At 55.6% G+C, this 25,556-nt stretch overlaps 3 protein-coding genes across 13 annotated transcripts in view; 1 reads left to right on the top strand and 2 right to left on the bottom strand.

The window, feature by feature from the left end:
• The window catches only part of SYNGAP1 (synaptic Ras GTPase activating protein 1), a 33,383-nt gene extending 15,469 nt beyond the window's left edge, over nt 1-17,914 (bottom strand). For 2 of the 6 annotated variants that reach the window (XM_004424263.2, XM_087438453.1), the window contains exons 1-7: nt 15,991-17,914; nt 12,621-12,742; nt 10,300-10,405; nt 4,008-4,099; nt 3,473-3,594; nt 1,609-1,762; nt 1,292-1,390 (exon numbers count right to left, since the gene is read on the bottom strand). In XM_004424263.2, coding sequence (XP_004424320.1) covers nt 1,292-1,390; nt 1,609-1,762; nt 3,473-3,594; nt 4,008-4,099; nt 10,300-10,405; nt 12,621-12,742; nt 15,991-16,057 — 762 coding nt within the window. In that variant the 5' untranslated portion in view covers nt 16,058-17,914. Of the gene's footprint in view, nt 1-1,291; nt 1,391-1,608; nt 1,763-3,472; nt 3,595-4,007; nt 4,100-4,222; nt 6,568-8,045; nt 8,101-10,299; nt 10,406-12,620; nt 12,743-13,609; nt 13,678-15,990 lie in introns of those variants that run through there. The other 4 variants (XM_087438454.1, XR_001390242.2, XM_087438455.1 and 1 more) reach the window with 4 other exon arrangements.
• On the top strand, nt 10,412-19,823 carry CUTA (cutA divalent cation tolerance homolog). Of its 3 annotated transcripts, none has more exons than XM_087438461.1 (6): nt 10,412-10,545; nt 18,686-18,894; nt 19,084-19,143; nt 19,252-19,297; nt 19,425-19,474; nt 19,597-19,823. In XM_087438461.1, the coding sequence occupies exons 2-6, from the start codon at nt 18,713-18,715 to the stop codon at nt 19,721-19,723; spliced, it is 465 nt and encodes a 154-aa protein (XP_087294587.1). In that variant the 5' UTR covers nt 10,412-10,545; nt 18,686-18,712; the 3' UTR covers nt 19,724-19,823. The 3 variants fall into 3 exon arrangements, with proteins under 3 accessions (XP_087294587.1, XP_004424324.1, XP_087294586.1); XM_004424267.3 differs by lacking the exon at nt 10,412-10,545 and adding an exon at nt 18,168-18,284; XM_087438460.1 differs by lacking the exon at nt 10,412-10,545 and adding an exon at nt 18,298-18,419.
• Nucleotides 19,824-19,898: 75 nt separating this feature from the next.
• Nucleotides 19,899-25,400, bottom strand: PHF1 (PHD finger protein 1). 4 transcript variants are annotated; one of them, XM_087438457.1, is made up of 16 exons: nt 24,904-25,400; nt 24,556-24,649; nt 23,996-24,171; nt 23,822-23,903; nt 23,617-23,712; nt 23,057-23,157; nt 22,805-22,953; nt 22,531-22,626; nt 22,272-22,340; nt 22,005-22,128; nt 21,828-21,895; nt 21,555-21,659; nt 21,243-21,432; nt 21,060-21,154; nt 20,712-20,789; nt 19,899-20,554 (listed from the first exon to the last, which is right to left on the bottom strand). In XM_087438457.1, exons 2-16 carry the CDS (start codon nt 24,626-24,628, stop codon nt 20,266-20,268), a joined length of 1,791 nt encoding a protein of 596 aa, XP_087294583.1. In that variant the 5' UTR covers nt 24,629-24,649; nt 24,904-25,400; the 3' UTR covers nt 19,899-20,265. The 4 variants fall into 4 exon arrangements, with proteins under 4 accessions (XP_087294583.1, XP_087294584.1, XP_087294582.1 ...); XM_087438456.1 differs by having other exon boundaries at nt 19,900-20,554; nt 20,712-20,792; XM_087438458.1 differs by lacking the exon at nt 20,712-20,789.
• Nucleotides 25,401-25,556: the final 156 nt, after the last annotated feature.

Raw genomic sequence — 25,556 nt, 5'->3', positions numbered from 1 at the left:
TTAAGATGTGCTCATACTGGATGAGAGTGGGCCCTAAATCCAATGACTGGTGTCTACATGGAGAGGGAGATTTGGAGACCAGAGACACACAGAGGGAAGACGGCCATGTGAAGAGGGAGGCAGAAAATGGACAGATGCAGCTACAAGTCAAGGAATGCCCAAGACTGCCGGCAACCACCAGAAGCTATGAAGAGGCAAGATTCTTCCTAGAGCTTCAGAGGGAGCAAAGCCCTGCCAACACCTTGATTTTGGACTTGCAGTCTCCTGAACTGTGAGAGAATAAAGTTCTATTGTTTTAAGCAACCCACTTTGTGATAATTTGTTACAGCAGCCCTAGGAAACTACTACTGAAGGGTAGCTCATACACCAGATAATAGAAACAGTATTGGGGAAGATTTTAAAAGCTAGAAAAACAAACCAAAAATATTAAGGGGGAGCTTCAAAGGGAGAAGTGGGGAGTCTTTCAAAGACAATTAGAAGTTAATTCCAAAAAAAATAGAATTGCACAAATACAGGATGAGTGAGGCTATATAGTTAGTATGAAAAGGGCTTAAGAGGATACAACTGACCACAAGCTCGTGGTGAGGCTCAGGCGATGTCGCAATGTGGAAGGAGCATGGTGTCTGGTGTCTGGAGCAGGGTGCATGGGTTAGATCGCATTGAGCATCTTGGGTCTAATTCTTTAAGAAAGATATTGAGAAACAAGGGATCTCCCAAAGAAGGGTCACCAGAACTATGAGCTCTCTGGAAACTGGGATATAGAGAAGAGCTGACAGAACTAGGAGCCTTTCTCCTGGGAAACAGAAGTCTTGGGAAGAACACAGACTCGTAGAATTGCTGAGCCAAAGACACTTTAGAGATCATCTCTTCCAACCCCATTCCCACCAGTTTTACAGAAAGGAAACCAAGGTCTAGAGACATGGCTAGCCGACAATCACTTGTCCTGCAAAACCGCTGCGCGGGGGCTGGGCAACCGCCTGTCAGGTTATTAGCAGGGTATTTCTACCTGCAAGGAAGACGGACCAGAAGCCTTGCAGAGCCCCATCAACTCCATAAGTCTATGATTTCTATGGTAAGGAAACAGATCATGAAGTAGAAAGAAAGGGAAAAGAAATGAGGGACTCAAAAAAAGATGAGGGTCACCTCCCGCTTATCCAGGTCCCCTCCACCTCGGTCCCCTCTTCCCCCAAGTCTCCCTTCCTTTAGCTTTCCTCTCCTCTACGCTCCCAGCTTCCCTGTGGCTTGACCTTTGCCTTGCCCGTGCTGTTTGTGTCCCCTTTACTCCCAATACCTTGTTGGGTTTTACTGCCCGCTGTAGATTCTCGATCCATTTGTCCCTTTCGGCCGCAGAACGACAGGCAAAACATTTTGTTCCTGATGACGTTGTTACCTAGAGAGGGGTGTGGAGTTGAGACGGGGCTCTGGAGGGGAGGTGACTCCTGAGGACTGGAGCCTCCACCACTATCTCTTCCTCCCTGGCCTATCCTCCCAGCTCCAGAGGTTTCTATTCCCTTGACGTCCCCACCTGTGCCACCTCCTCCAGGCCTCTCTGCCCTCACCCTCATCACCCCTGCCCTTCAGCCTTCCCCGGCCCACTAGACCCAGTACCTCAAAACAGAACTCCTGGCCCAGGATGGAGCTGTGCACTGGCTTGATAATGGAATCTTCATCCAAGTTGAGCTCCAAGGCCTCAGCTGCACTGCTAGGACTCAGCAAGGACTCATGAGAGTGTGACTCCTTAAAGCTCTGCATCAGCCGGGCCCTGGCAGGCAGGGGGTTCAGGAGAGAGGATCAGGGCCCCCATTCTTCTTACACACCCGGGGGCCTGCATCATCAGTCTGGCTCTAGGATGGAGACTTGGGGAAAGGGCCTCCTGAACCCCCATCCCACAGGGACACAGACAGAAAGAAATCCAGCCCATCCCTGGGGAAGGACATGAGGGATGTGAGAGAAACCAGACCTTTCAAGAAACCCCCTCCCTCCAGTTCACACCTAAGGGGTTGTGAGGACTGGGGACACCTAGAAATATCTCAAGCCAGAAATGGACCATGGCAGAAAAAAAAGAGAACAGGTGGGCCTGGGACACTTGTAGGTGGGGCTTCTAGGTGACCCTCCCAAACCAGAGCCTCAATACAAGGAGAAAAGTGAAAGTAAAAAACCAGAAGTACAAAGATGTCTGTTTGGGCCTGACACACAGCTAGTGCCTAAAAAACATTTAATGATTTACAGAATGATTGAATGAGGTAAGAGGACAAGTTTTAGCAGAATCAAGGGAAAAACTGAGAGAAAATCACAAGAAACAGGAGAAAACTGTGGGCAGAAAAATGAGAATGAAGACAAGAAACTGAAAATGGGGACAGGACAAGAAGCAGGAAAGAAGGAGGCAAGGATATGTGCAGAGAGACGGAGGATGGAGAAGATGAGGAGGGACAGCTGGAGAGACGGACGTGGGAACAGAGATGGGAGACACAGGGGATGAAACCGGACAGTCACCATGGGAGGGCAGAAGGAAAGGGGCTGAGGGAGAATGGAGGATAATGGAGGATGGGGGCACAGGAGAGGAGGCACAGGAGAGTGAGGGGGATGGAGATGGCCAGGGGATGAAGAGTGGAGAGCAGTAGGGAAGCGGGAGGGGGAGCTCGGGTGTGGGAGCCTCCATGAAGCTATTTATAGCAGCCCCGTCATCTCGGGCGTCAGCGCGACGCTCCCCCGGCCCCCCACCCCCGCGGCCAGGAATACCATGCCCTCACCCCCCGCCAGCCCCAAATCCAGCTCTGGTGACATGGGTGGGGGGCAGGGAAAGGTGTGACTCACCTATCCCAACCTCCCTACCTGCCCAATCCTGGGGGCGGCCAGACATGGGGGAAAGGAAGGACAGGGTTCTCCCTGGGGAGTGACTGGGTGAGGGGGAAACCCACAGAGGGACCGCAAGCAGCAGACAACAGAAGCAAACATCAGATCTCCTGCAACCCCGGCCTCAGAGGCAGTGCCCTCTGGACTTCTCTGAGGGCTTCTTCCTCGTGCTTCAGTCCATGCATTGACCACAGCCTCCCCCCACTCTGTCAACCTGCATACCTGTGCCAGCCTTCTCTGTCTCTGTCAGGCTCTATGCTGTCCCTTCCCTCATCCATTAGTATCTGCCAGCCCCAGCCCCATGCCAACCTGCTGCCCTTCCCTCATACCCTTCTACCTAGATCCTCCCTCTCCTACCAACCCACCACCCCTTCCCTCGAGTCCTTAAATGTTCCTCCTAGGCTCTGTCACTCCTTCTCTGTCTTTCTCTACAGCTCCTTCTGTCAGCCAGAAGAGTCCCTCCTTGGTTTCACCTTCATTCTCTTTCCTGACTCTGCTCATCCTCTCCCTGCTCCCTAGCCCTCTCCTGCCTCTCTGCCCCATAACATCCCTCAACCAATCTGAGGCCTTCACCTCTGTACTCAGATAACCCCCATCCCACCCACTCCAGCCCCTGTACCGGTCATGGTCAGCACTTCGGAAGCGAGGCAGGATCTGGCGAAAGCTGCTGGTCCGGTCAAGTTTGGGTTGTGACTTTGTGCGTTTGATGGAGCTTTTTAGCCTCCGGCTCAGGAAGCCTTGCTGGGGGTGAAAATGGGGTAGGGGTGGGTTGGGGCAGGGTCAGTTCTACCTACTCACCCCTCAGCTGGTAAAGAGTTCCTGGATGAAGGTGGGATGGGGGGAAAAGGGAAGTCTCTAGAGGCGAGGAAAAGGGGATAGAAGCCCTGCTACCAGTGTGTCTTCCTTTGCTCCCACGGGTGCAAGCACACACACAAACACACACACACCAGCTTGGAGAAGGTGGGAGGACTGGTCTGAGAAGCAGGGGGGCAGAGCCAAGAAGGGGAAAACCAAAGAGGTGGGGAGACACACACACACACTCTCTCTCTCACTCTCCCCCTCCTGCCCCCTCTCAGAATCCTGGGGCTCCAGCTGGGGCTGGAGGGGAGGGGTCCCAGCTGAGCCACACCTGGCAGGCGCCTTCACTCACTCACCGATGGCCGGAAGGGCGCAGCGGGGGCGGCCTCCATGCTGTACTGCTTCCCCCCTGGGACGCTCTTCCTCCTCGAGCGACCCAAGTGGTATTCTGGACGAGAGGAAAGGGCCAGAAGGGAAGTTGGGGAGGGGGTCGCTGTTAGTCCGGGTTTCCACCCCTGGCCCCAGCACATTCACCCCCCTCCCTCTGCCCCTCAGCTCCAGCCTCACCTACCCCCCGGAAAGCAGCAGGAAGAGCAGCGGCGGCTGAGAGGCTGGCGGCGGGAAGGAGGGGGCAAGGAACCCGAGCCGGAGCCCCCCGAGGGGGACGGGGTGGGAGGCCTTAGGCCCATGACTGGGGCTGGCTGTCAGCAGAGGGGCATGGCTGGGAGGGTCAGTAAAACCCCAGTGATAAAGGACCCCAAAAATCCACAGAAGCTAGGCCCTTGGTGCTCACCCCCCCAGGAAGGGGCTAGCTGGGGGGGAAAGTTGGGTTAAAGGTCATTGCCCACAGGCAAGCTTTCCTCTTCCCTCAGCTGGGCACATCTTCCACCTGCCCTCCCCTCCTGGAATCCCTGTCTGTCTGGAGGACCAGGGCTGCCTCCCATGACCCCCTCCCTGGACTGGAGGGGGGATGTCTTGGGAGAGACCTATGAGGAGTAGCAGGGGAAGAAGGCTGGGGACAGAAAATTCAAGGAAGGGGCAGACGGGGGGGAGGGGAGGAAGAGTCGGTTCCACGTGCACTGCAGTGGCAGGGACTCAGAAGGGAAGGGGGGAAGGGGAGAAAAGATGAATGCAGGGGGGTGGGGAGGATGGGCAGTGGGGGTTCGGGGACTCCCAAGTGAGGGTAGGGAGAGGAGGAGGAGGAGGGGAGGTGAATGCAGATGAAGCTCAGCCTGCCAAGAGTCTAGAAGGGTGGCAGCTCCGAGGAGGGAGGCTGAGGCTCTGCTGCCAAGGAATTTAGAGGGGCCGAGGGGCTAGATGAGAATGAAAGTGGGGGGATGCCAAGCTCCGGCTCCAGCTCCAGAATGGCTGCCCAGGCCTGGGCTCCCCCCTCAGCCCCACAGTCACCACTGCAGCCAATGGGGGGGCAGGTGCTGCATCAGGGGCGGGGCTACCATCTCCACGGCAACAAGAAGCTACAGGCTTGGGGGGCGGGTGGACCGGAAGAGCTGCCTGTTAACCCTCTAGGTTCCAGAACAAGGAAGGGCCACAGCTACATTTTCACTGTTTGCTTCCAGAATTGCAAATCTCCCGCAAACTGCCCTAGAATCAGTCCCCAGCTTTCCTTTGCCTCTAAAACCCAGGTGTTAGGGGGTCTGCACACAAAAATGTGGTCCCCGTGACACAGGAACCCTTTTCAGTCCCTCAGGAACAAATGTGTAGAACACAGAAACATACAGTGAGCTGTGGGGGCTATGTGTATATGAGAACTACAATACAAAAAATAAATAGAGATCTAGGTGCTTATGAGACACACAGACAACTGTGAGCACGGGGGTGCCACGGATCCACATTCTGAGACCCTGAGGCCCACATACCCCATGGGATACACACTTAGACATATGTGAGCACTGCAACAGGAGAGTACATACTTGGACCCAGACACCCACATGAGAGCTGCTGGCGTGGACATGTGGCCCGAGTTCCCCAGGCCATCATGTGGGCAGCACACTACAGAAATGGACATTTAACCCTGAGACATACACATGGCCCCCCACAAGGGAAGGCAGTTTAACTTCTAAGATACACACTTGAGTACACCACGATCCCGACGACATCAAGGTGTCCCCGTATCCCAAAAGCACAAGCATCCTTCATTCACATGAAAAGTACACCCACATCCGCTCTGTCTCAGGACAACCCCTTTTTCTCCCCCAGCCCTTCCCTGACTCCGTGACTGCTACCAGAACAAAGAAAAGCCAAGGAGCAAATGCGTTAATTATCCTTCTGTTACACACTCAACAATGCACAAAAGGGTTCAGGGTATCTTTTTCCTAGTCTCTGCATTTCTCAGGTATGGCTGCCTCACTCTCACTCCAGGGAATCTAGCTCAGGCATTATTTTCATATGCAAGCTCCTCTAATAAAGGCATAAAGTCTAACTTTAAATCCACTAAAATTTTGCTTTGGAACTAAAGAATCAACAGAAGCAGAACGGATTTGCTAATTGGTTTGCTTAATTCTTGGAAGTAATATAACCTTACACATATTACCAGAAACTAAGATCCATGAACTCACATATAAATCACAGATACACAGAGGCCACACACACTTATACTTACAAAGACTCTTAATGCCACAAAGAAGAGCAGAAACACATAGGAAAAGGGGGCACAGTGACAGAAACACAGGACATGCTGTTATTAGTGCTTCATGCAGTGACACATACCGAAAACGTAGCACACACACGTGTATACACACAGAGCAAACCTGATGAGCGTACTGTGCGATCCTGGGTCTCCACGTCCCATCGCTGCATGATGTATACACGCACGCACACACATAACAGCCACCTACACAGACCCGTAACACAGGCATTGTGCACACACCCACACATGTACACACCCTGTGTACACACACAATTGCAGTCACACACACACACAGTAAGGGCTTAGACTCCCGCCTCTCCACCCTCTCTAATCTTGCCATCACCCACAGAATTTTGCCCTGCCCTCCAATCCCCCAAACCCCTAACCTTCCCTTTGGCCTTTCTTCCTTGTCACACCCAGCTGGCAGCTCTCAAGGGGAGCCAGAGCAGGGAGGTAGCCAGAGCAAGATGAAGAACAGAGTTGGACAGAGAAATGGGTGCAAAACTCTGTGCTGGGGACAGGAACCTTTAATGACAGTCGCTGCTGTGACAAGCCTCACTGTGAGCCAGCCCCTATGCCTGAGTGGCCTCCCCAATCCGACCAAGCTTGACCTTACAGGGCCTATTTGAACCTGGTGCCCTCTCCCAACTTGCCCCTTTTTTCTCTGGGAAATCACTTTACCAAAAGGCCTGACTCTCTCCTCCTCTGGCCTCCCCAGCTCCTAGGCCCCCTCTCCCACCATCTCGATCCAGTTCCCCATCTTAAGCTCTCTTATCCTCTTTTCTCTCTTCTAAATCTGGCTCAACTATCTCCCACATTCTCATTCTCCAGCTATTCTTTCTCCCGGGCTCGCTCTCCTCTCCTCTCCAAGCCTCTCTCATTCCTCCTCTCCTCCTTTCCCCCCACTTTTCCTCTTTATCCCACTCTTTCCCTTTTCAGCTTTTCTGTCCCCGCTCCCTGACTGAGCAAGGGTTCACACCTGCGTAGCCCAAAGGTGTTTCATATATGGTAGGATTCCAAGGAACACACTCACACACACTTACTCCCTCCCCCCACTCGCACACCACCCACATCCAGACACACCCTGGACACCCATGCTGGGATTGACACAGATACCCAGGCCAATGATGGCACACACATGCAAAGACACACACCTGCCACCAGGGACAGAAAATCCTGCTCATGCAGCCACACACAGGAGACTGACAGGAGGTGAGCCCTAGCCGGGGGCATGCATGCTGAGGGTCAGAGGTGACATGTACCAGTATGGCCAGGCACTGCTCACAAGGCAGTGGCCGGCCCAGCAGCCCTCTAGGCAGGAACCGGGCAGGGCAAGATAAGACAGGACAGTCTTGCACATGACAGGCTGCACATGTGTGCACGAGGAACTGGGCCCCCGTGTGCACATGGCACACACACAGGGCGCACGAACACGAACACACACGAGCTGCCGCCTCCACTGAAGGGCTCCAAGACCACCCCATACCGGCCGCCCCCGCGCGACAGCGACCCTGGCCCCCACGAGGCCGGTCCCCGACCCCCCGACCTCCGCTGCCTCCCCTCCAGTTACCATAACTCCCCCCACTCGGAAGATGCAGCGAGAACATGCGGAGGGAGCAGCAGCTGCCGCCGCCGCCGCGGCTTGCCCACCCCCCGTCCCCGCGCCCACGCACACGCGCGCCCCCGTCCCCACGCGCGCGGCGCCCCCCCCCACGCGCGCTCCTCGTCCGCCCGGCCCCGCCCTTACCTCGCACCGCCCCCCGGGGGGGGGTCGGGGGTGTCGCCGGTGGGGGAGGGGCCCCGCCCCTGCGCGGGGGAGGGGCGGGGTGCGGCGGGAGAGGGGGCGGCGCGGCCCGGCTCGCGCCGCCCGGAGCGGTGGGGGAGGCGGCGGGGCCCGGGACGGCCGGGACGGCCGTGCGGGGACGGCCGCGGGAACGGCTCCCTCCGCCGCCGCTCCCGCCGCTGCCGCCGTTGCCCGGGCCCCGCCGCCGTTGCTAGGCGACCGCTGCTGCCGTGGCCGCCTCTGTCACGAGCCCCGTCGCCCGGAGACAGCGCGAGAGGGACGGGGGAGGGGGGCGAGGGGACCCCCAAAACCAACCGGACCTCCCACCATCCCCGCCTGAGCAGGACCCCCCACCAAAACCGCGGAGGTAACGACGAGTGGCGGCTCCACCCAGCAGAGGAGGAGCCCTGGATTCTAATACCCCTCAAAGGTCCGGCGACCTCTCCTGGGCTCCTGCATCCACATCCACAGCCTCAGTACACATCTTCGCAAGGTCCCAAAGACCCCTATGTCCCCTGCACATCCTCCATACCCTTTACACATTCCATGTCCCCCTAAATACCCCAAACGTTCACCAGCTATCAGCTCTTTCACTAAACCCTCTCCCAAAATATATATACCCCTGGACCCCCTCCCAACTCCTACTGAATCCTCAACACAACAACCTCCACATACTATCCCCAACTCCAAACACACACTGGTGCCCCGACCCAAAACACACAGGAGACCCACACCAGAGACCCCAGACTCTGAGGACTTTCTCCTGAGGGTAAGGAGAAAGATGGGGAAATGTGGGCAGAGACACCAATCACGGGACACACGATAAACATGCTCCATGAGCATGTGACCATTCTAGCCTGGACACACAGGTATGCACACGTGCACACAAACACACAAACCTTTCCCAGACATGGACATGACTCACACACACACAGATGTGACAGACATCACACACATTCTCTGTACACACTCCACCACCACCACTACCACCACTACCACCGCCACCCGGCTTTGCCTCACAGAGATGTACTACCCACACACCCCCATGGTCAGAGGTTTCCATGACAATGACACACATCCCTAGCCAGCCACCCACCCACCCAAGGTCCCAGAGATGGGCCCCAAGGGCAGTGAGGCCTGGGCTTATCAGAAGAGGGCTGAAGGGAGCCAAGGGATGAAGACAGGCCACTGGCTCTAAGGAAGAGAAACTAGAAGCCTGGATCCCTGAGGGGAAGGGGAGCTGGTGGAAGAAAGGGGTCATCAGGGTTTGGGGGGATGGAGGACCTAGATCCCTGGTCCTGGAAGGGGAGTGCAGTGATAGGGGGCAGTGACTAGGGGGTTTCCGGGGGCTGAGGGCGTCTCTCTGCACCTTGGCTACAGATCTCTGTTCTCTGCCTTCATCTCCCCTCACTGTTCCCATGGAAACCTTTTAAGCGAACTTCTCAGGAAGACAAAAATCTTTTTTTAAATGACTAAAGAGGGGGGTGGAGGGGGGGCAGAAAGAGGGAGGGAGAGGAAGAGACAGATGGAGAGAGGGAGAGAGTTGGAGACAGACTGAGCAGATAGCTCTACAGACAGACAGAAAGGAGATGAGATGGGGGTCTGATGGAGTTCCACAGGGAGCAGAGGGGAGAGACAGAGGAATCAAGAGGGGTAGAGAAAATAAGAGAAATCGGGGAGGAAAGAGAAAGGGGGTGATAGAACTGCAGAAAATAGAAGCAGTTGACAAGAGAAAAAAAGGGGCAAGAAAAGAGGGAGGGCCCACAGGCCAGAAGGCCTGGAAGAAGAATCAGGAGCGTGGGGGTGGGGCAGAGGTCTGGGGGAGGGCAAGAACTAGGTCATTCTCTCCAAGATCCCAGACCAAGGGCTGGGAGGGGCAGGGGCAGGAACTCGGACAGGAAGCTAAAGATCTAAGGAGACTATTTTTACAAGCACCAGGAAAATAGTCAAACTTCGCTGCTGGAGAGGAAAAAGAGAGCGAAAACAGAGCCAGGACCACTGGAGACTCTCACCCACAGCCCCTGTCCCTCTTCAGATCCCAGAGGAGGGCGCTTCTCTTCCCAGGCTCCCACTAGCAGGAGGTGAGACTTTGTCTCCGCCTCCTCCCACCCCCTGACAGCTCCCTCGGGTCCCCGACTCCCCCTCCCTGCAGCCCGGTCCACCTTCAGCCCTCTCCCCGTCACTGTCCGGGGCACGAGAGCCTGCTCGGCCGCCGTACCATGCTCGCCGTGGGGCCGCCCCTCCACCGGCACGGAGACTGTGCGTCTCAGCAGTTTGTTGCGGCTAGACTCGCTCCTCCGGTCCCGGATCAGAAGTGGGTGTATCTAGGGGATGCGAGGGGGTGTCAGACCTCACTGGCCCAGGCTGTCCCTCCTCTTTCCCTCCCCCACCAAGGAAGGATGAACCTCCCTTTCCACGGGCTCTGCCCACCTTCTGCCCTTCCACACTCTTTCAGTGTGTCTAGGTGAGTCGATCTCGCTTTCCCGTCTCTCTCCAAGTCTCTCTCCCTCATTCCCTCCCCTCCCACCCTCCTCTTTTCTCCCTCCATTTCTTTTGAAACAAGCTCCAGGGAATTCTCCCAAACCCTGCTCAGCTTGCCGCAACCCCTCAGGAGTCTGCTACTCCCTGAATCCACTTTCCCCTTGACCTTCAGTTCCTCCATTCTCCCTGCTTTCCTCCCAGCCTCCCACCTCCCTCACCCCCTTCCCTCCCTCCGTGCCTGTCACGGGGGTAGCAGAAGCTGCATTTATAATCAGGATCCACAGCTTGTCTCCCTCCCACGGCCCGGCTTGCGGCCAGACTGGGACCCAACCTCCCCACCCCCCAGAGGGCCTGGTCACCTCCCCCCACCTTTCTTCTTCTTCCATCACCCCTCACTCAACCTTTCTCACTTCCCTCTTCCCTTTAGCCATTACTCTCCCTAAGCCTCATCCCCAACCTCCCCTCTCCAGCCCTCCAATCTCCTCCGCCCCTACAGGAACTACCCCCACCCCACTAGTCCCCAGACCCAGTTTCACAACCCGTCAATTCCAGCTCCCTGTGGCCCTACACACTGCTCACTTTCCCAATTCCATCCCACTCCCCCCTCTCCTCACCCTTCCTACTCTAGACTCTGGCCACTCTTGTTGCCCCTCAGCTTGCTGGCCACTGGTCCCCTCAACCTGTCCCCAGCTCTGTCATTCCTTCATTACCCCACCCATTGTCTTCCCTCTTCCTCCTCACAATAGTCCCCACTCTTATTGGTTCCAGTTTCCCCAGTTCATCCTACAAACCCCAAACCCTTGGTTGACACCAGTGACCCCCAGTGAATCACTCAAATGCCCCTCAATACCTAAAACTCTGATTTCCCAAACCACCTCTCCCTTTAAAGTCCCCATGTCCTCCCCTAGACACCTCAACTTTGTGGCCTGGAATCTCTCTACCCAGCCATCTCTCTACACTCTCACTTGCCCCTCAGGTCCCTTGAAACCTTCATTAACCCCAACTCCAAATCTAGCCCTGCCTCACCACACCCTCCCCAGCAGCTTTCTGGTCACATCTCTCACCACCTCTCTGGTCTCACAGGTTACCCTATAACTCTCTAAAGCTAGTCCCCCAATCACCCCCACTCCCTGAATCATACCTCTGGGCGTCCATCCACCCTTCATATTCACATTCCCTATTTCCTCTGATGGACCCTCCACTGCTAACTCAGCTCCCAAATCAGAACCCACACTCCCCTCGCTCTCTAATCACCCTGCATGGCCACCAGCTCCCACAAGAACCCTCTGTTCATTTCCCCTCTTTCTCACTGGCCAGTCCCTGCCCCTATCCCACTCTTACTCCTTTAGACAACTTCCCATACTCCCAGTTCCCCTCATCCCCAGGCATCTCCTCCCTTATATTCCTTCCTGCTGTCCCTCGAGAAAGCCTTCTCAGTGTTTCTCTAAACTTTGGTCTCAGGCACCTTCCCAGTCTTCTCCGCCATCCAAGCCAAGATCCTCTGTCATCTCTCCTAGTACCCTCCAGCCCCCTCCCAGTTTCCCAAAGACCCCCCTCTCTCCTACATTTTCTCTGAGCCCCTCAATCCCCCCTCCCTGCACTCTGCCCCACGATGGGGAAAGGACTGGGAGTGGTGAGTAATGGGGCTTGCTTAGTCGGGGGAGAGAAGAGGGTCCTGAGCTGATGCCTCCAAAGTGATTCCCATTCCTTCACCCCTTCTCCAAACCCTTCAGTTTCCGTTTCCCATCCTAACCTATCCTGCAATATGGGCTGGGTGAAAACAGGAGGCACCCTCAAATCTTCAGAACCACATTTCCTCCCCAACACTGCACATGGCCCTCAAAGAGCCCCTGGCCAAGGTGAGAGAATGCTTGCCCCTTTTCACGTCCCAACCCAAATCTCAATGGCCACCCTCTTCCCATCACTTGTAAATATCTCTCTTCTTTGTCTGCCTTCTCTGTCTTTCACCCCTTGACTAATGAGGATTCTCCCCATCTTTCTCTCCACATTCTCCCACACTACCCAGAGGTCTTTTCCCAACCTTCTCACCCTGCTCACCTCGTCCTCATCCAACATGAGAAGCTGGTTCCCCGAGATGATGCAGAACCGAGGGTTCCAACCAGGACGATCATATGGGGAGTGAACATATTGGGTTCGGTGCATAGGAGGTCCCCGTACATCTGGGGGACAGAGATACACAGAAACAGTAAGGGAGGCTATATGCATTTTGGGGGACAGAGGCCTAAAATGGCAAGCGAGTCCACAAAGTGGGAGAAGGGGACCCCACCCGCCTTGAGGAGATCATGTATAGGGGTGAGGCACCTGGTAACTTTAAAGGAACAGAAGATAAGCCTGTATACCTGGGGAGAAAGAGGGGAGAGGAATCACATCACAGGGGGCTCTGTAGACTTGGGGGAAGAAATACAGAGGGGTGGTTCAGGGAAGGGAATTATATCATGACAGATATAGGTTTGGAGGCAGAGAAAGTTGAAGGAGCTCTCCATCCAGTTCAGAAAAAAAAGGTGGAGAGTGCAGCAAAACTAGCAGAAGAAAAACACACAGAGAGGTTGGCGGCTGGTGTCTGGGAAGAGGGAGGGCACTGGAATAACTACAGAAGACAAGGACTTTGAAGGTGGCACCACCTGTCTACAAGAGAGTAAGAGGAAAGCTACACAGCTCTGGGAAAGAAGGATGAGATTGGGGATGTAGAAGCATCTGGGTCACGAGACTCTGAGAGCTAAACATCTGGAAAAGAGAGGAAGTGAGGGGGCTTACCTGCTCACAGAGTCAGACATGAGAGGGCCTCCCCTTCTGCCTCTCCTCTATCCTCCATTCCCTCCTCCCCTAGCCCAACCCTGCTCATCCTTTGGGGAAAGTTCTGGTTCTTCTGGTGGTAGGGAGAGGATGGGTGTTGTCAGCATCTGGCTGTGGAGGGGCTGGGGAGTGAGGTAGGAAATATGCCCTTTTTGAATGAATAAAGACTGAATTGTTCTCTTCCCCCACTCTGTACCCAAAGATCAAAGATTCAGTACTGTCCCCCCACACACCTAGTTTGCATGGACAGGATGGAAGCCAACTCCACAGGTTAGGAACCTCCTCAAGGCACAGTGGGGAGCTTGAAGAAAGACGGAAGGGAAGAATGGAAGATCCAGGCCTGTGACATGGAGGGGCCTCCAAAGACTAAAGCTGGGGATGGGGGCAAAACTTCTAGAAAAGAACAGTAGACTAAGGGTTGCCCAGGCTCAGAGATGCCCCCAGGGTCCTTCTTCTCCAGCTTGCTGTTCTTCCCATGCTCCCATCCCTGCAGACTGCCTCTCCTTTAAACCCCAATGCCACACACTGTCACAGGAACACAAGGGACAGGCCCTATGGAAGTAAGAGAGAAATCAAATTGGTAACAAAGTGATAGAAAATAGGCTTAAGGTATCAGAGTGAGAGAAAGTTTAGAGGAAGAAAAATCAAATTCTGTCTCCTTTACAGGATAATTAATCATGAGTATATTGCAGGAAAAGAACTGGTTTTTGCTTCATTCTAAATGAATGCCCTGGGTAGGAGAGTTTTGAAAAATCTAGCCCCTTTCTGTCTACAAACATGTCCTTCAGATTTCCCCAAGCTGCAGATCACAGTCAGAGATGAACCCCCAGAATATAGATATTTAGAAACCCTAATACTTTGAAACTCTCACTATCCAGTGCCGTCTCAGAGACTCTAACCAGGACCTTCTAGATACAGAGATCACCAATACCTAGGCTCCGAGACTGCAAACACTGCAGGCAATATGCCCAGCCCACTCAGACTCTGAGGACCCCCAGAGGAGAAATCTGTTGATACACGTGATCATTATGGGAGGGGCTGGTTCAGGCTGCAGCCACCGGGAGGCAGGTTAGACTTCAAGGGGTACCTTCCTCTTGGGAGCAGCGAAGGACACAGGGAACTTAGCTTAGGAGCAACTCTGGAAACATACACACACACATATTGTCTGGACTTAAGTAAGGATGATTCTGGGAGGCAGACGCAAGAGACAGGAACACAGCTGAGAAAGGGGAAAGATTTACTAGGATGAGAAATCCCACAGGGCTCAGATGGGGATCTCTTATAGGCTCTGTTCCAACCATCAAAACCTGTGCCTTTGCACCCCAAATCTCTAACACCCCAGGAAGTAGAAGAGACAAGCAAAGAGGAGTGGGTGATAAGAGCTGAGGTATTAGGGGAAAGTGGGTAGGCACAGACCTGTGACAAGATAGGGAATGGGTTGGGAGTAGAGGATGGGCTAGGGGAAAAATAACAGGGATGGATCTAAGAGAAAAGGATGCAGAAATGATGGTAAATCCCTAGGGACAAGGCAATATACCAGAAGGGCCCAAGTGGACACGGGGCAGGGGAAATGAGGTGGACCTAACAGGAGTGCTAGGACAAGGGGGTCAAGAAAAAGGAGGTGAAGACATGGTAAAGATATAAGGGAACTGCCAGATAGAAGAGAGAGAGAGAGAGAGAATGGGCACCAGAGAAGAGGCTGATATAGGGGAAGGACAGAAGGGGGACTCATATAAGGAACGGACACCATATGGGGGGAAAGATATAGGTGATGGACACCGGAGGAGGGAGGGGGAATGGAAATAAGGATTGGAGGTGGGGGAGGGGAGTAAAAGTGGGGAAGTGAAGGGAGCGGATAAGACTCCAGGGGTTACATTTCACTGGCCTTAATGAGGATCAGAGCCTGGGGCAGGGTCCTGACCTGCCCCCTACTCCCATCACTCAATCTTACTTGTATTGCCCCCCTCCCCCCGCAACAAACACACACATAATTTGGTCCCCCCCCACTGCCCTGGTCTCTCCTCCCCCAACCCATTCCCTCTTTCCTCTCTTCCCTCCATCTGGACCCTTCTTTCCTCCCCCCGCTGCCACCCTCTCTCTCCATCTGGCCCCTTCTTCTCTCCCTCCATCCTCCTCTCTTTTTCTACTCCCTACCATTCTCTGAGCCCCCCCACCATAATCTGTCCCCCATCTTCTTGGCTTCTCTTTTCACCCCTATGTTTTCATTTCCCCCTCCTAGCCCCTATCCTAAGACTCTGTCCTTCTATTTCCTTGATATTTTCCTCATCTCTCAGCTCCCACCTCCAAATTATTTCTGCAGCTCTTCCCCCAACCCTATCCTTCTATCTTCCCACCCTTTCTGGCAATCTTTCCCCTTCATCATTTTCCCCCCAGTCCCCTTCAAGGCCTGTTTCCTGGCCCCTCCAGCCCCTATCTACCCCTATCCTCTAGCCTCCAACCCCTCCTTCCCCGTTGCTCCCATCCCTGCCTTCCCGGTCCTCCTCTCTCCCTCCATTTCAGCTGCTCCCCTCCCTGGCCCCAGCTCTGCACCCCCCCACCCCTGCCCCTCCCCCTCCAGCCCCCCCAGCCCTCCCCCTCCCCTCAACCACCGTACCTCTGAAGGGGGCATAGGACATCGCGGGGATGCTCCCCCGATGGATGGAGGCGCGAGACCTGCTCATCAGGCCTAGGGGGGAGGGGGCGGGGGGACGGGGGAGAAAGAAGAGAGAAAGAGGGGGAGAGAGAGGGGGAGAAGGAGGAGGAGGTGGAGGAGGAGGAGGAGGAGAGAGGAGGAGAGAGGAGCGGAGAGGAGCAGAGAGGAGGAGAGAGGAGGAGGAGGAGGAGAATAGGAGCCAACGGCAGCAGCGGCAGCCGGGAGAGAGAGAGAGGGGGGCGGGGGAGCGAGCGAGAGGAGAGAGCAGGAGGAGGAGGAGAGAGAGACTCTGCAGCCCCCACCCCTACTCAGTGGGAACCAGAGAGAGAGAGACCCCTGACTCAAAAACACACCAGAGAGAAAGAGAGCAGTTCTAAAGATGCAGACCCCAGACCCTGAGATCGAGAGACCCCAGACCCACAGAGAAAGATACCTTGCCACCCCTGGGAGTTAATCTGAGGCACAAACCCAAACTCTAGAGGAAAAGAGACCCCAATCTCAGAAAAAAAGACCCCAGACTCCCCCCTGAGGGGTCAAAGATCAAAAATCTGAGCATCCAGTCTCAAAAAGGTTCTCCATAGCCACAGAAATGTTAGACTCCAGGCTCACGTGGTGATTTTCAGGGACCAAGACCTGAGATGGAGACTCAGAGAAAAAAGATGAGACCCAGATTCAGAAGAACTTAGACCTAGAATTAGGTCTTAGAGAACTCAGACCCAGAGAGAGGTATCAGAGACCCCAGACTTAGATCTCAGAAGAAAGAAATTGCAGACTCAGAGACAGAGACAATCCAGACCTGGGGGGGAGGGGGGGGAGGGCGAGAAGGGAGAGAGAGAGAGAAGAGACACTCAGCTAGCCCAGAGATGGAGAACTCAGAGACCCCAAACACATAAAGAAGAGTTTGAAAGACCTCAGAGAGAGTGATTGCAGACCCAGAAACACAGAAACCCCCAAAACAAAAAGGAAACTCAGTCCTGAGAAAGATCCCAATGCAAATTCTGAAACACCCCATAGAGCTCCATCTCAGAGACAAACTCCAATCCCAAAGACAGAAATCTCAGGGAGATCCTAACCCCAGAGAGGTAGGTATAAGAGAACTCTGACATCAGCCTGGGAAACGCCCAGTCACACCCACCCAGCAGACCAGAGACCCCAGACCTTGGAGGGAGGGGGGATACTGGGTAGGGGGAGTGGCAAGAGCTTTTTTCTCTGTCGCCTCCTCCTACCTATCTCTCCTCTCATTGGCCCCTGTCTCCATTTTTGGGTCACAGGATGTGCTTGGGCCCCAGGGAGGTTATGTAGGGCAGGTCCTGGCTCCTAGGGGGATGGGTTGATGGAAGGAGACCCAAGGCTGAGGCGGTAGACCAGTCCTGGAGAGTCTAATAGTTAGGGGATAAGGGAAAGAAGGACCATCACTACTTCCTGGTGTCTTCTCGGTATCTCTAACCTGCAGCCCTCATCTCCCCCCATCTCGCCAATTCACCAGTCTGTCTCTAGTTTTGGGGTTTCAGTTAAGAAGGCTGAGGCGCCCTCAGCCCCTCTATCCCATTGACAGGGTCTCACTCTGTCCTTTGAAAATGCATCTTTCCTCACCTAGGCATTGTCTTGCCAAGCCCGTGCCTGCCTAATCACTTCCCTCTACCCAGGGACAGCTGGCTTCTCCTCAGATTATCATTGTTCATTCCCAAACCAGGCATCTGTCAGTCCTAACCAAAATGGCAGGGGGCGCTCTCTTCGCCCCCGAGGTTCAATCTTCTCAGACCCTCCCACTCCTTAAGGCCTCGGGAACAGTGTAGGGGCTGTCAGTGGGCACATTTTGGGGTTTAAGGATGATTTCCCACTCTACAACCTGACGCATCGAGTCTGCGGGATCTTTAGCCCCCCCTTTCCTAGCGCCAGCTCTCTCATCACGTGGCCTGCGGGGCTGGCCTGTGATTGGCCTTTTCGTGTCGCTCATTGAGGTACCGCCGCTTGAGGGGCCCGGTCCCCTCACGTGACAGTGGAACGCCGCAGCGGCTCTCCTCAGCCCGCAACGGGCTGTTTCCGGTTTACACGGAAGCGAGCGTGCCATTTCCGTGCACGTCTGCAGATCCGGCTGTCGATTGGTCAGATCCCCCTTCGCTCCTCCCTCACCAGGAGGCGGGGCAAGTTGGGCCACGTGAGGGCCAGGATTGGCTGGCTCTGGAGGGTCGGGTGGTCCGGTTTCTACTGTCACGTGGTGTGCGCTGTTTTCTTATCACGTGGCTGCCGCCCAGGTAAGAAGGGGCAGCTCTTCCTGGCTTTGGGGTCCTTTCTCGGCGTTACGTGTGGCGTTTGATATTCAACGCACCTCTACCAGCATAGACTGCATGAGGGGGGGGCGGGGTCCCGCCATCCTGCTCGGCGGAGGGGTGAGTGACTGGCCCCGCCCCTTCCGGTCCTTCAAGCCGCGGTCACCACCCGCACCCTAAATCCTGGAGGTTGGCCCTTTAGGAGGGAGTGAAAACCAAGTATTTGCCATAAATTTTCCAAGTTTCTCTCCCAGTGTCAGGGACCTTTTCCTTCCGGGTGCAGAAGAGGGAGGGCAGAGCCTGAGTGTATATCAAGCCAAGGGTTCCTAGGATGCAATTTCCTGGGGTATTTGCGGGGAGACACTGAATTCACCTCCTGCTCTCAGGCCGCTCTGCTCCTGTCGCTTCTTTGGATGCCAGCGCTGCTGCCTGTGGCCTCCCGCCTTCTGTTGCTACCCCGAGCCCTGCTGTCCATGGCTTCAGGAAGCCCCCCGACCCAGCCCTCGCAGGCCTCGGGCTCTGGCTATGTTCCCGGCTCCGTCTCTGCAGCCTTTGTCACCTGCCCCAACGAGAAGGTTGCCAAAGAGATCGCCAGGTGGGGACATCAGTGTGAAGCAGGGAAGGATGGTCATGAAGGGAGAGTTGGGGGTGGGGGAGAAGCGTGCCCCCTCTGCCTGCTCTGGCTTTGGAAGCCTGTCTCTGGGCTGCCAGTGCACAAATCTGGGTCATGGGCGCTCTGAATGGGGCTGTCTCTTCACCTTCGGGGCTGTCTCTTCACCTTCAGGGCTGTGGTGGAGAAGCGCCTGGCGGCCTGTGTCAACCTCATCCCTCAGATTACATCCATGTGAGTCATAGGAGTTGGGGGGTTAACCTAACTCCAGGGGCTGACTGGCAGTCTTTTTCCTTGAGCGAAATCTTTGCTCCCACAACACTCTCTCCCTGACCTTTTCAGCTATGAGTGGAAAGGAAAGACTGAGGAGGACAGTGAGGTGCTGATGGTGAGAAACATTCCCCTACCCGACAAAACCTCAATTCCCTGACCCCTTTAACCCCATCCCTCATCTGAGATCCTGAAATCAATCAACCCTTCCCCCTGATTCAACCATGTCTGCCTTTGCCCCTTAGATGATTAAAACCCGAAGTTCCTTGGTTCCAGCTTTGACAGATTTTGTTCGGTGAGAACTGTGAGATGGGTAGGGGTGAGGGTGTATACTGTGGGGTGGGACTTGCTGGGCAGTCTGAGGAGGTGGGCTCCTTTGGGTAAATCTTTGAGCGATCCTCCCTGTCTTTTTTGCAGTTCTCTGCACCCTTACGAAGTGGCCGAGGTGATTGCATTGCCTGTGGAGCAGGGGAACTCCCCATACCTGCATTGGGTGCACCAGGTTACAGAGGCAGTTTCTGACTCCAGCACAGTTCTACCCTGACGAGCCCTGTTCCTGCCATGTTCCCCTCATATACTTCAATGCCCTCTGACTTTCAGGTGATGACTGGGTCCCTAATAAATCCTGTCTTTGGTTCTTGCCACCTTTTGCCTTTTTCCTTGTCATATATGTGAATTTGGTTGGGAAGATTAGAAGTGCTTCTACTCCCATCTTTCAGAATGACTCGGGGATACCAGATTTGTTTATTTATCTTTATTTCAATCATACAGAGTCTGGGATCCTTTATCATTCCCCCCTCCTCAGTCTCCGTCCCCAGGGGTTAAATAATTTTAAAAAATATTTAAAAAGCTGTAACAAAATAACATCAAAGGAAATGGGAAGAGGGATGGGAGAAGGGTCAGGAATCATGAAGGGAGTAGAGAAGAGAGAGCCTCTTCCCCAACCCCCCACCTGGATTCCAGCCTGGGCAGTAGAGAGAACTACCCCCTACCTCCCCAGGTACATCCCAGCTGTAGGTGAGGTCAGAGGTCAGGGTATGAAAGTGCCGGTGTGTGTGAATAGGGAGGTGGACAGAGGCAGGCTGTTCAGAAGATGCCCCCACCTCCCCACTCAACCAGGTACTGCACAGAGCCATCCGGCCGTACTCTCCGAGCAAGGACCCGGACGGGGTCCCCTCGGGAGAGGTAGCCAACCCCACCTCGGACTCCTCCTCCAGTCCCAGGAGACAAACTACGGCACAAGGGAGAAGGGGGTGCTGAGCGTCTAGGAAGACTTGGGGAGGGGGCTGGGACTGAGGAAGATGAGGCAGTCATCGAGTGGGGGGCACTTTTAGGGATGTCTGTGGGGAAACCAATGTGAAGTTCCAGGGGTGACCTAGGGAGAGAGGGCAATTGTGAGTCCTGATGCAGATGAAGACTGACCAGAAATGGAGGCCACATGTGGATCAGAGGAATGAAGAAATGGATAGGAACTGAGGAACTTAAGAACATAGGCAAAGAGGGGTGTCACAGGTAAAGGGGTAGAATCTCACCTGTCTGGGGGTTCACCATCCCCAGAGGTCCCTGCGGTGCTGGCAGAGGGGTGGAAGGAAGCGAACATCCGGATGGGACTGCTGGGGTTGGGGAGGGGGAAAGTCAGGACCTGGGAACAGCACCCTCTCCCCCTGAGAAGGGCAGAGCTCAAACACTACCCCCAAGGAACCCCCATCCCCTGAATACTGGGGATCGGACATTGGTTCTAGAAGTCTCTCTAGGACAAGAAGTGAGTAGCCAAGGGGGAGAGAGAAAAGAATTTTGGGTGAGAAAGTCCAGAGGATGTAGACAATTGGAGGAGAGGTTCCAAGGGAGCATATCTGGTTGGAGGGTGGAGGAGCACTGACCTGGGCAGACAGCGGGCATCTGTGGGCCGGAAGTTGTAGCCGCTGCTGCCCTGGTAACTCTGGTTAGGGCTGGGGGGTGGTGGAGACACTGAGGCCTGGAAGAAGGAGCACAAGACTGAGAGATAATCCTTGATTCCTTCCCACACCGCCATTTGCCCCATGGCATTCCCTCTGCCCCTGTACCTGCAGTGCCCTCTGCAGACGAGCCCGCTCCCTCTGCTCCTGGGGCTCGGGCTGATTGCGCACTGCTGAGGGTGGCCCCAGCTCCTCCATTTTCCCCTTCTGCCTCCTCCTCAGGGGCTCTGGCTCCGGCCTCCGGCGCTTCCCCAGGGGACGTGAGACCCCTCCCCCAGGGCCCTGCCCTGAAGGGAAGCTGTAAGAGGCCTCCTTATCCCCCCAGCCCCCTCCCGGACACCCCAAAGACCTCCCCATCTCCATACATATACCCCCAGATTAATACCCTGAGAATTTCCCCATCCCCCCTGGACCAGTGACCTGGTGGGGGCTCCATCTCCAGTAGGTGGCTCCACAGGGGGAGGGATCCGAGCATGGAGACCAAACAAGCATTTCCTCTTCTTAATCTCCCTCCCTGAAATGAAACTGGGGTGAGGAGAGAAATGACATAGGGTCAGTGCTGTAGAAAAGCGCCCCTCTGATGCCATTATTCAGTCCTTTTCAGAGATGATCTTCCAGGTAAGTTGCGGCCCCTCCCTTCCCAGGCTTCCATATCCATATCTCCATCTCTTTCTGAGCCTCCTTCCAACTTACCGGTCCTTGTGGCTGTTGAGAGCAGATAGGAGCTTGGAAGAACGTTCTCCCTTGGGGGTGTCTGAGAGCTGGGAAAGCGGAAAGAAAATGGGATCAGGGGAGCAGTGATCCCTCCCTTCCCCTTTTCTTCACATCTCCTTGTTTCACCCTAACCCCCAAAGCTTCACTACCCCTTACCTCCCCAAGGAGCAAACTGTCCCAATTCTCAGAGGTGAAGGGGAGGATCTCGCGGTCAAAATCAAAATATTTTTTCTTACAGCAAACGCTGAGGTGATAGAGGACAAGATGGGCCACATCCACCCTGCAGAAACATTGAGTTGTCAGGGTTGTGGAAGCATTACAAAAGCCAAGGGAGTCCCGAGGTGGAAGGTTGGGGCATGTAGGGTGAAATACTGGGGCTGTTGAGAGAGGAGTTATGCTGAGGTTGTGCCCAATCCAGCTCACCAGCGAAGCTGTAGCCTCCTGACCTTCTCCGGGCCCCCCCGACACACACAGCATTCAAACTCATAGAACCTGGATGTGGGCAAGAGGGAGAGAACACACCTTACACAGGAAAACTGTACCATGCTACGGAGGACTCACAAGCAAGGATGGGACAAACAGGTGGGGGAAAGCTTCAGAGGTTGGGAAGAGAAGGGATCTGAGAGGGTGGAGCAGAGCAGGAGGGCTCCCTTGGCTCCTGGAGAGTCTGCCCTGGTCTCACCTGTCCCCATAGAGGAGGGGCTTGCTCAGACACTGGGTGCAGGCCTCGTGGAACCATTGCAGGCAGCTCCGGCACTGTAGCATTTTCAGGTTCCACCTGAAGGGGACCCAGGACTAATGACCTCCAGACACTTCCCCCTTTAACTGACGCAAACCACCTACTTCCATCCCCTTCAGCACTCCCCTTGCCTTGTTTTTTCTCCTTCACTTCCTGGGATTCCCCCCACCACCACATCACACTCATTCCTTAACCCCCCCCGCCACTCATAACTCACTCCCCAGGGCCACCACAGTAACAGTAGCTCTGTTGCCGGTTGCTCAGATGTCCAGCGTCCCAGTCCAGCCCCTTTAGTCCGTATGGCAGAGAGAGCTTCATGCCCAGCATGGCACGGGCATAGGGGCCCTTCTTCAGTGCACCACCCCTCTGCAGAGATAGAACAGGCAGGCCAGGCACCTCAGAGGAGTGGGGACAGGAAAGGCTTGGGAGAGGATGTGGGTGGCAGGCTCCCACAGGAAGGTGCCTTTACCTTGGTGGCGATGGCAAAGACACACTGGCGGCAGACCCAGGATGTGCCCTCTCCCTCTCCAGGGGCTGGGGCCCTTGGAACATGGCAGTCCTGGTGATAAGCTGAATAATGATAATATTGATGGTTGACCACTTATTGCAACTGGTATGTGCATGTGTATGCAACCTGTGTGTGCAAGGTATTGGAACAGGAAGTCTTATCCATCTCATTTAATCCTTGACCATGGTCCTGCTGGGGTGGGTGTATTGCCCTTATTTTACAGGTAAGGGAACTGAGGCTCCTAGAAGTTTAGGGACTTGCCCAAGGTCATATGACTAGAAAAGAGTGTATTTGAACCACCCTCTGCCCGCAAAGCTCACACATCCCCATTCCATGGCTGCCTCTCGCTGTGCTAGAAAGGAGTGAGCTTACAGGGTTGAGGAGACTGGCAAGAGCAGTGGCAGTAGCCGGGGGACTCAGGCCAGGACAGGTGGCATAAGGACCAGTGCTGGAGGGAGGAGTCAGAAGTAGCCTGGAAGGCCCAGGGCAAGCTGGACCATTCAGGTGTCCTGCCCTCTCACCATGGCGACACTTCTCACAGCTGACCAGCCGGTTCCCAGGGACCACAGTCTCAGAGCGACAGACACAGCACAGGAGTTCCTCCCCAGGGAGAGCAGCTGTGAAGGAACACAGTGTCAATGGGCCTGTGCTTGAGCCCCTTGCTGTCCCCCAAGCCAGTTTTCTGTTTTCTGTGGGATGTACACTCTGAGACCTTGGGGATCTCACCAGGGCTAATATCTTTCCATAGAACCAGAAACTGAGAATCATCCTCAAACTGGACCAGACACACCTCCCGAGCGCTGTCCACCTGGAATGGGTGAGCACAGAGGATGAAACAGGAATCAGAAGTAGATAAGGGGAATGGGGAAAAGGAAACAGGTCAGAGGTCAAAGGTCTTACCTTCTTGATGGTCCCCAAGTATAGAAGCCCATCTGTCCATCTGGCCAGCACATCTTGACCCTCCCAAAGTCGAGGCCTGGGGCCTGAGGTGGGAGCAGGGGAAGCTGGATCCCAAAGAGGGAGGGCACCAGAGCGGCTCAGCCGGGGGGGCTGTGCCATTGCATCCTGGGGGGGGCCTAGCCAGAAGTGGGATGGGAGGAGGAGGAGGTTATGAATGCTGAGAGACTGGCCCCATTTTGTTTGCCTATGTTTCTTTCAAGGTCTCAGGCGGCTGTGCCCCCAGTCTCTAAATCCCTGAGACATCTGGATAGGAAACCTCTCGGCACCCCTCCCGAGCTTCTTGACTCTAGTTCTCCCAACTCTAGTGACTGGCTCTCCTTTCCCTAACCAGCCCCCCAACCTAGTTGTCTAGTTTCCCAGCTTCCAGAGCTCCCCTGGGATATTATATCCTGGCCTGAGATTTTAGCAGAAACGATGGTTGCAGAAGCAAAGGTTACCACTCAGTTTCTACTGTCACCTTCTCTTGCTGTTGAGAGGTATCATAATTGGGGTGCTGTTACCCAGAGATGTGTTTTGGGAGCTTTTCGGGAGATGTTTTCCAGAGTAGAAACAGCTGCCTCCCGGGGCCGGCATGTCTCATTCAGAACAATCATCCTGGTGCCAGGTTACATCAGGTCACCCTCAAATTCGGGGCTCCCTGCCCCCGGGTTAGATAAGTTCCCTGAGTGCCCCGGGAGGGGGGCGTGTCCCAGTCCCGGTCTCTACTCCCCATGACGGCGAGTCCGAGAGGGGACTTGAGTCGGCCCAGCCGGACCCGATGCCAGAGCGGCGAGGCTCTCCCGCCCGCGCCCTGCGCGCCGACCCCCGGCTCCCTGCCCCCCCACGGGCGCCTCCCGCCGCCTCCTTACCAGTGACAGCTGGGGCCGCCGAGAGCCGGGCAGTGGCAGACGTGGGAGACCGAGGCGAACCCCCCGCGCGAGGAGGGCACGTCTGGGCGTCGGGGGGCGTGCAGGCAGAGGCCGGGGGGTCCCCAGGCCCAGCCCCTCCGTCCCGGCGGCTCTGGGGCGTATGACGCAGCAGCCAAAGCAGCGGCAGCGGCAGGAGGAGGCGGCGGGGGAAAGGAGGGGAGAGGAGGGGAGGGACAAACCGGCTCGGGGGGAGGGTGGTGGGAGGGGAGGACTGGGGGGAAGGAGGAGCCGGGGGGGGGGGCGGAGAGGCGGGCACCACCTCACCCCACCTCCCTCACCTCCAACAGGCCTGGAGGGCGCCGAGCAAGCGGCGGCCTCTCCGCAGCTGAGCCGGGCGGACGGTCGGACCCCGCGGGAGAGGGAATCCCCGCAGCCCCTTCCTCCGAAGGGAGACCCGCCCCCGGGGCAGGAGGGAATCCCCCCTCCCGGCAACCCGCCTTCGGACTGGCCCCCGCCCCATGCCACATCCGTTAACTGCCCCCCCAACCTCCACGGTCACTCCAAGACCCGCCCCTCGGCCCCAGTTCACGACCCCGCCCTCCAGTCACCCTTCCCATTGCCCCCGCCACGCCCTCCTCCCTCGAGTGCCCCGC

Source organism: Ceratotherium simum, chromosome 13 (assembly GCF_057802395.1).
Source record: "Ceratotherium simum simum isolate JZ-2026a chromosome 13, ASM5780239v1, whole genome shotgun sequence".
Classification (NCBI taxonomy): domain Eukaryota; kingdom Metazoa; phylum Chordata; class Mammalia; order Perissodactyla; family Rhinocerotidae; genus Ceratotherium; species Ceratotherium simum.
This window is presented reverse-complemented; position numbering and strand designations above follow the sequence as displayed.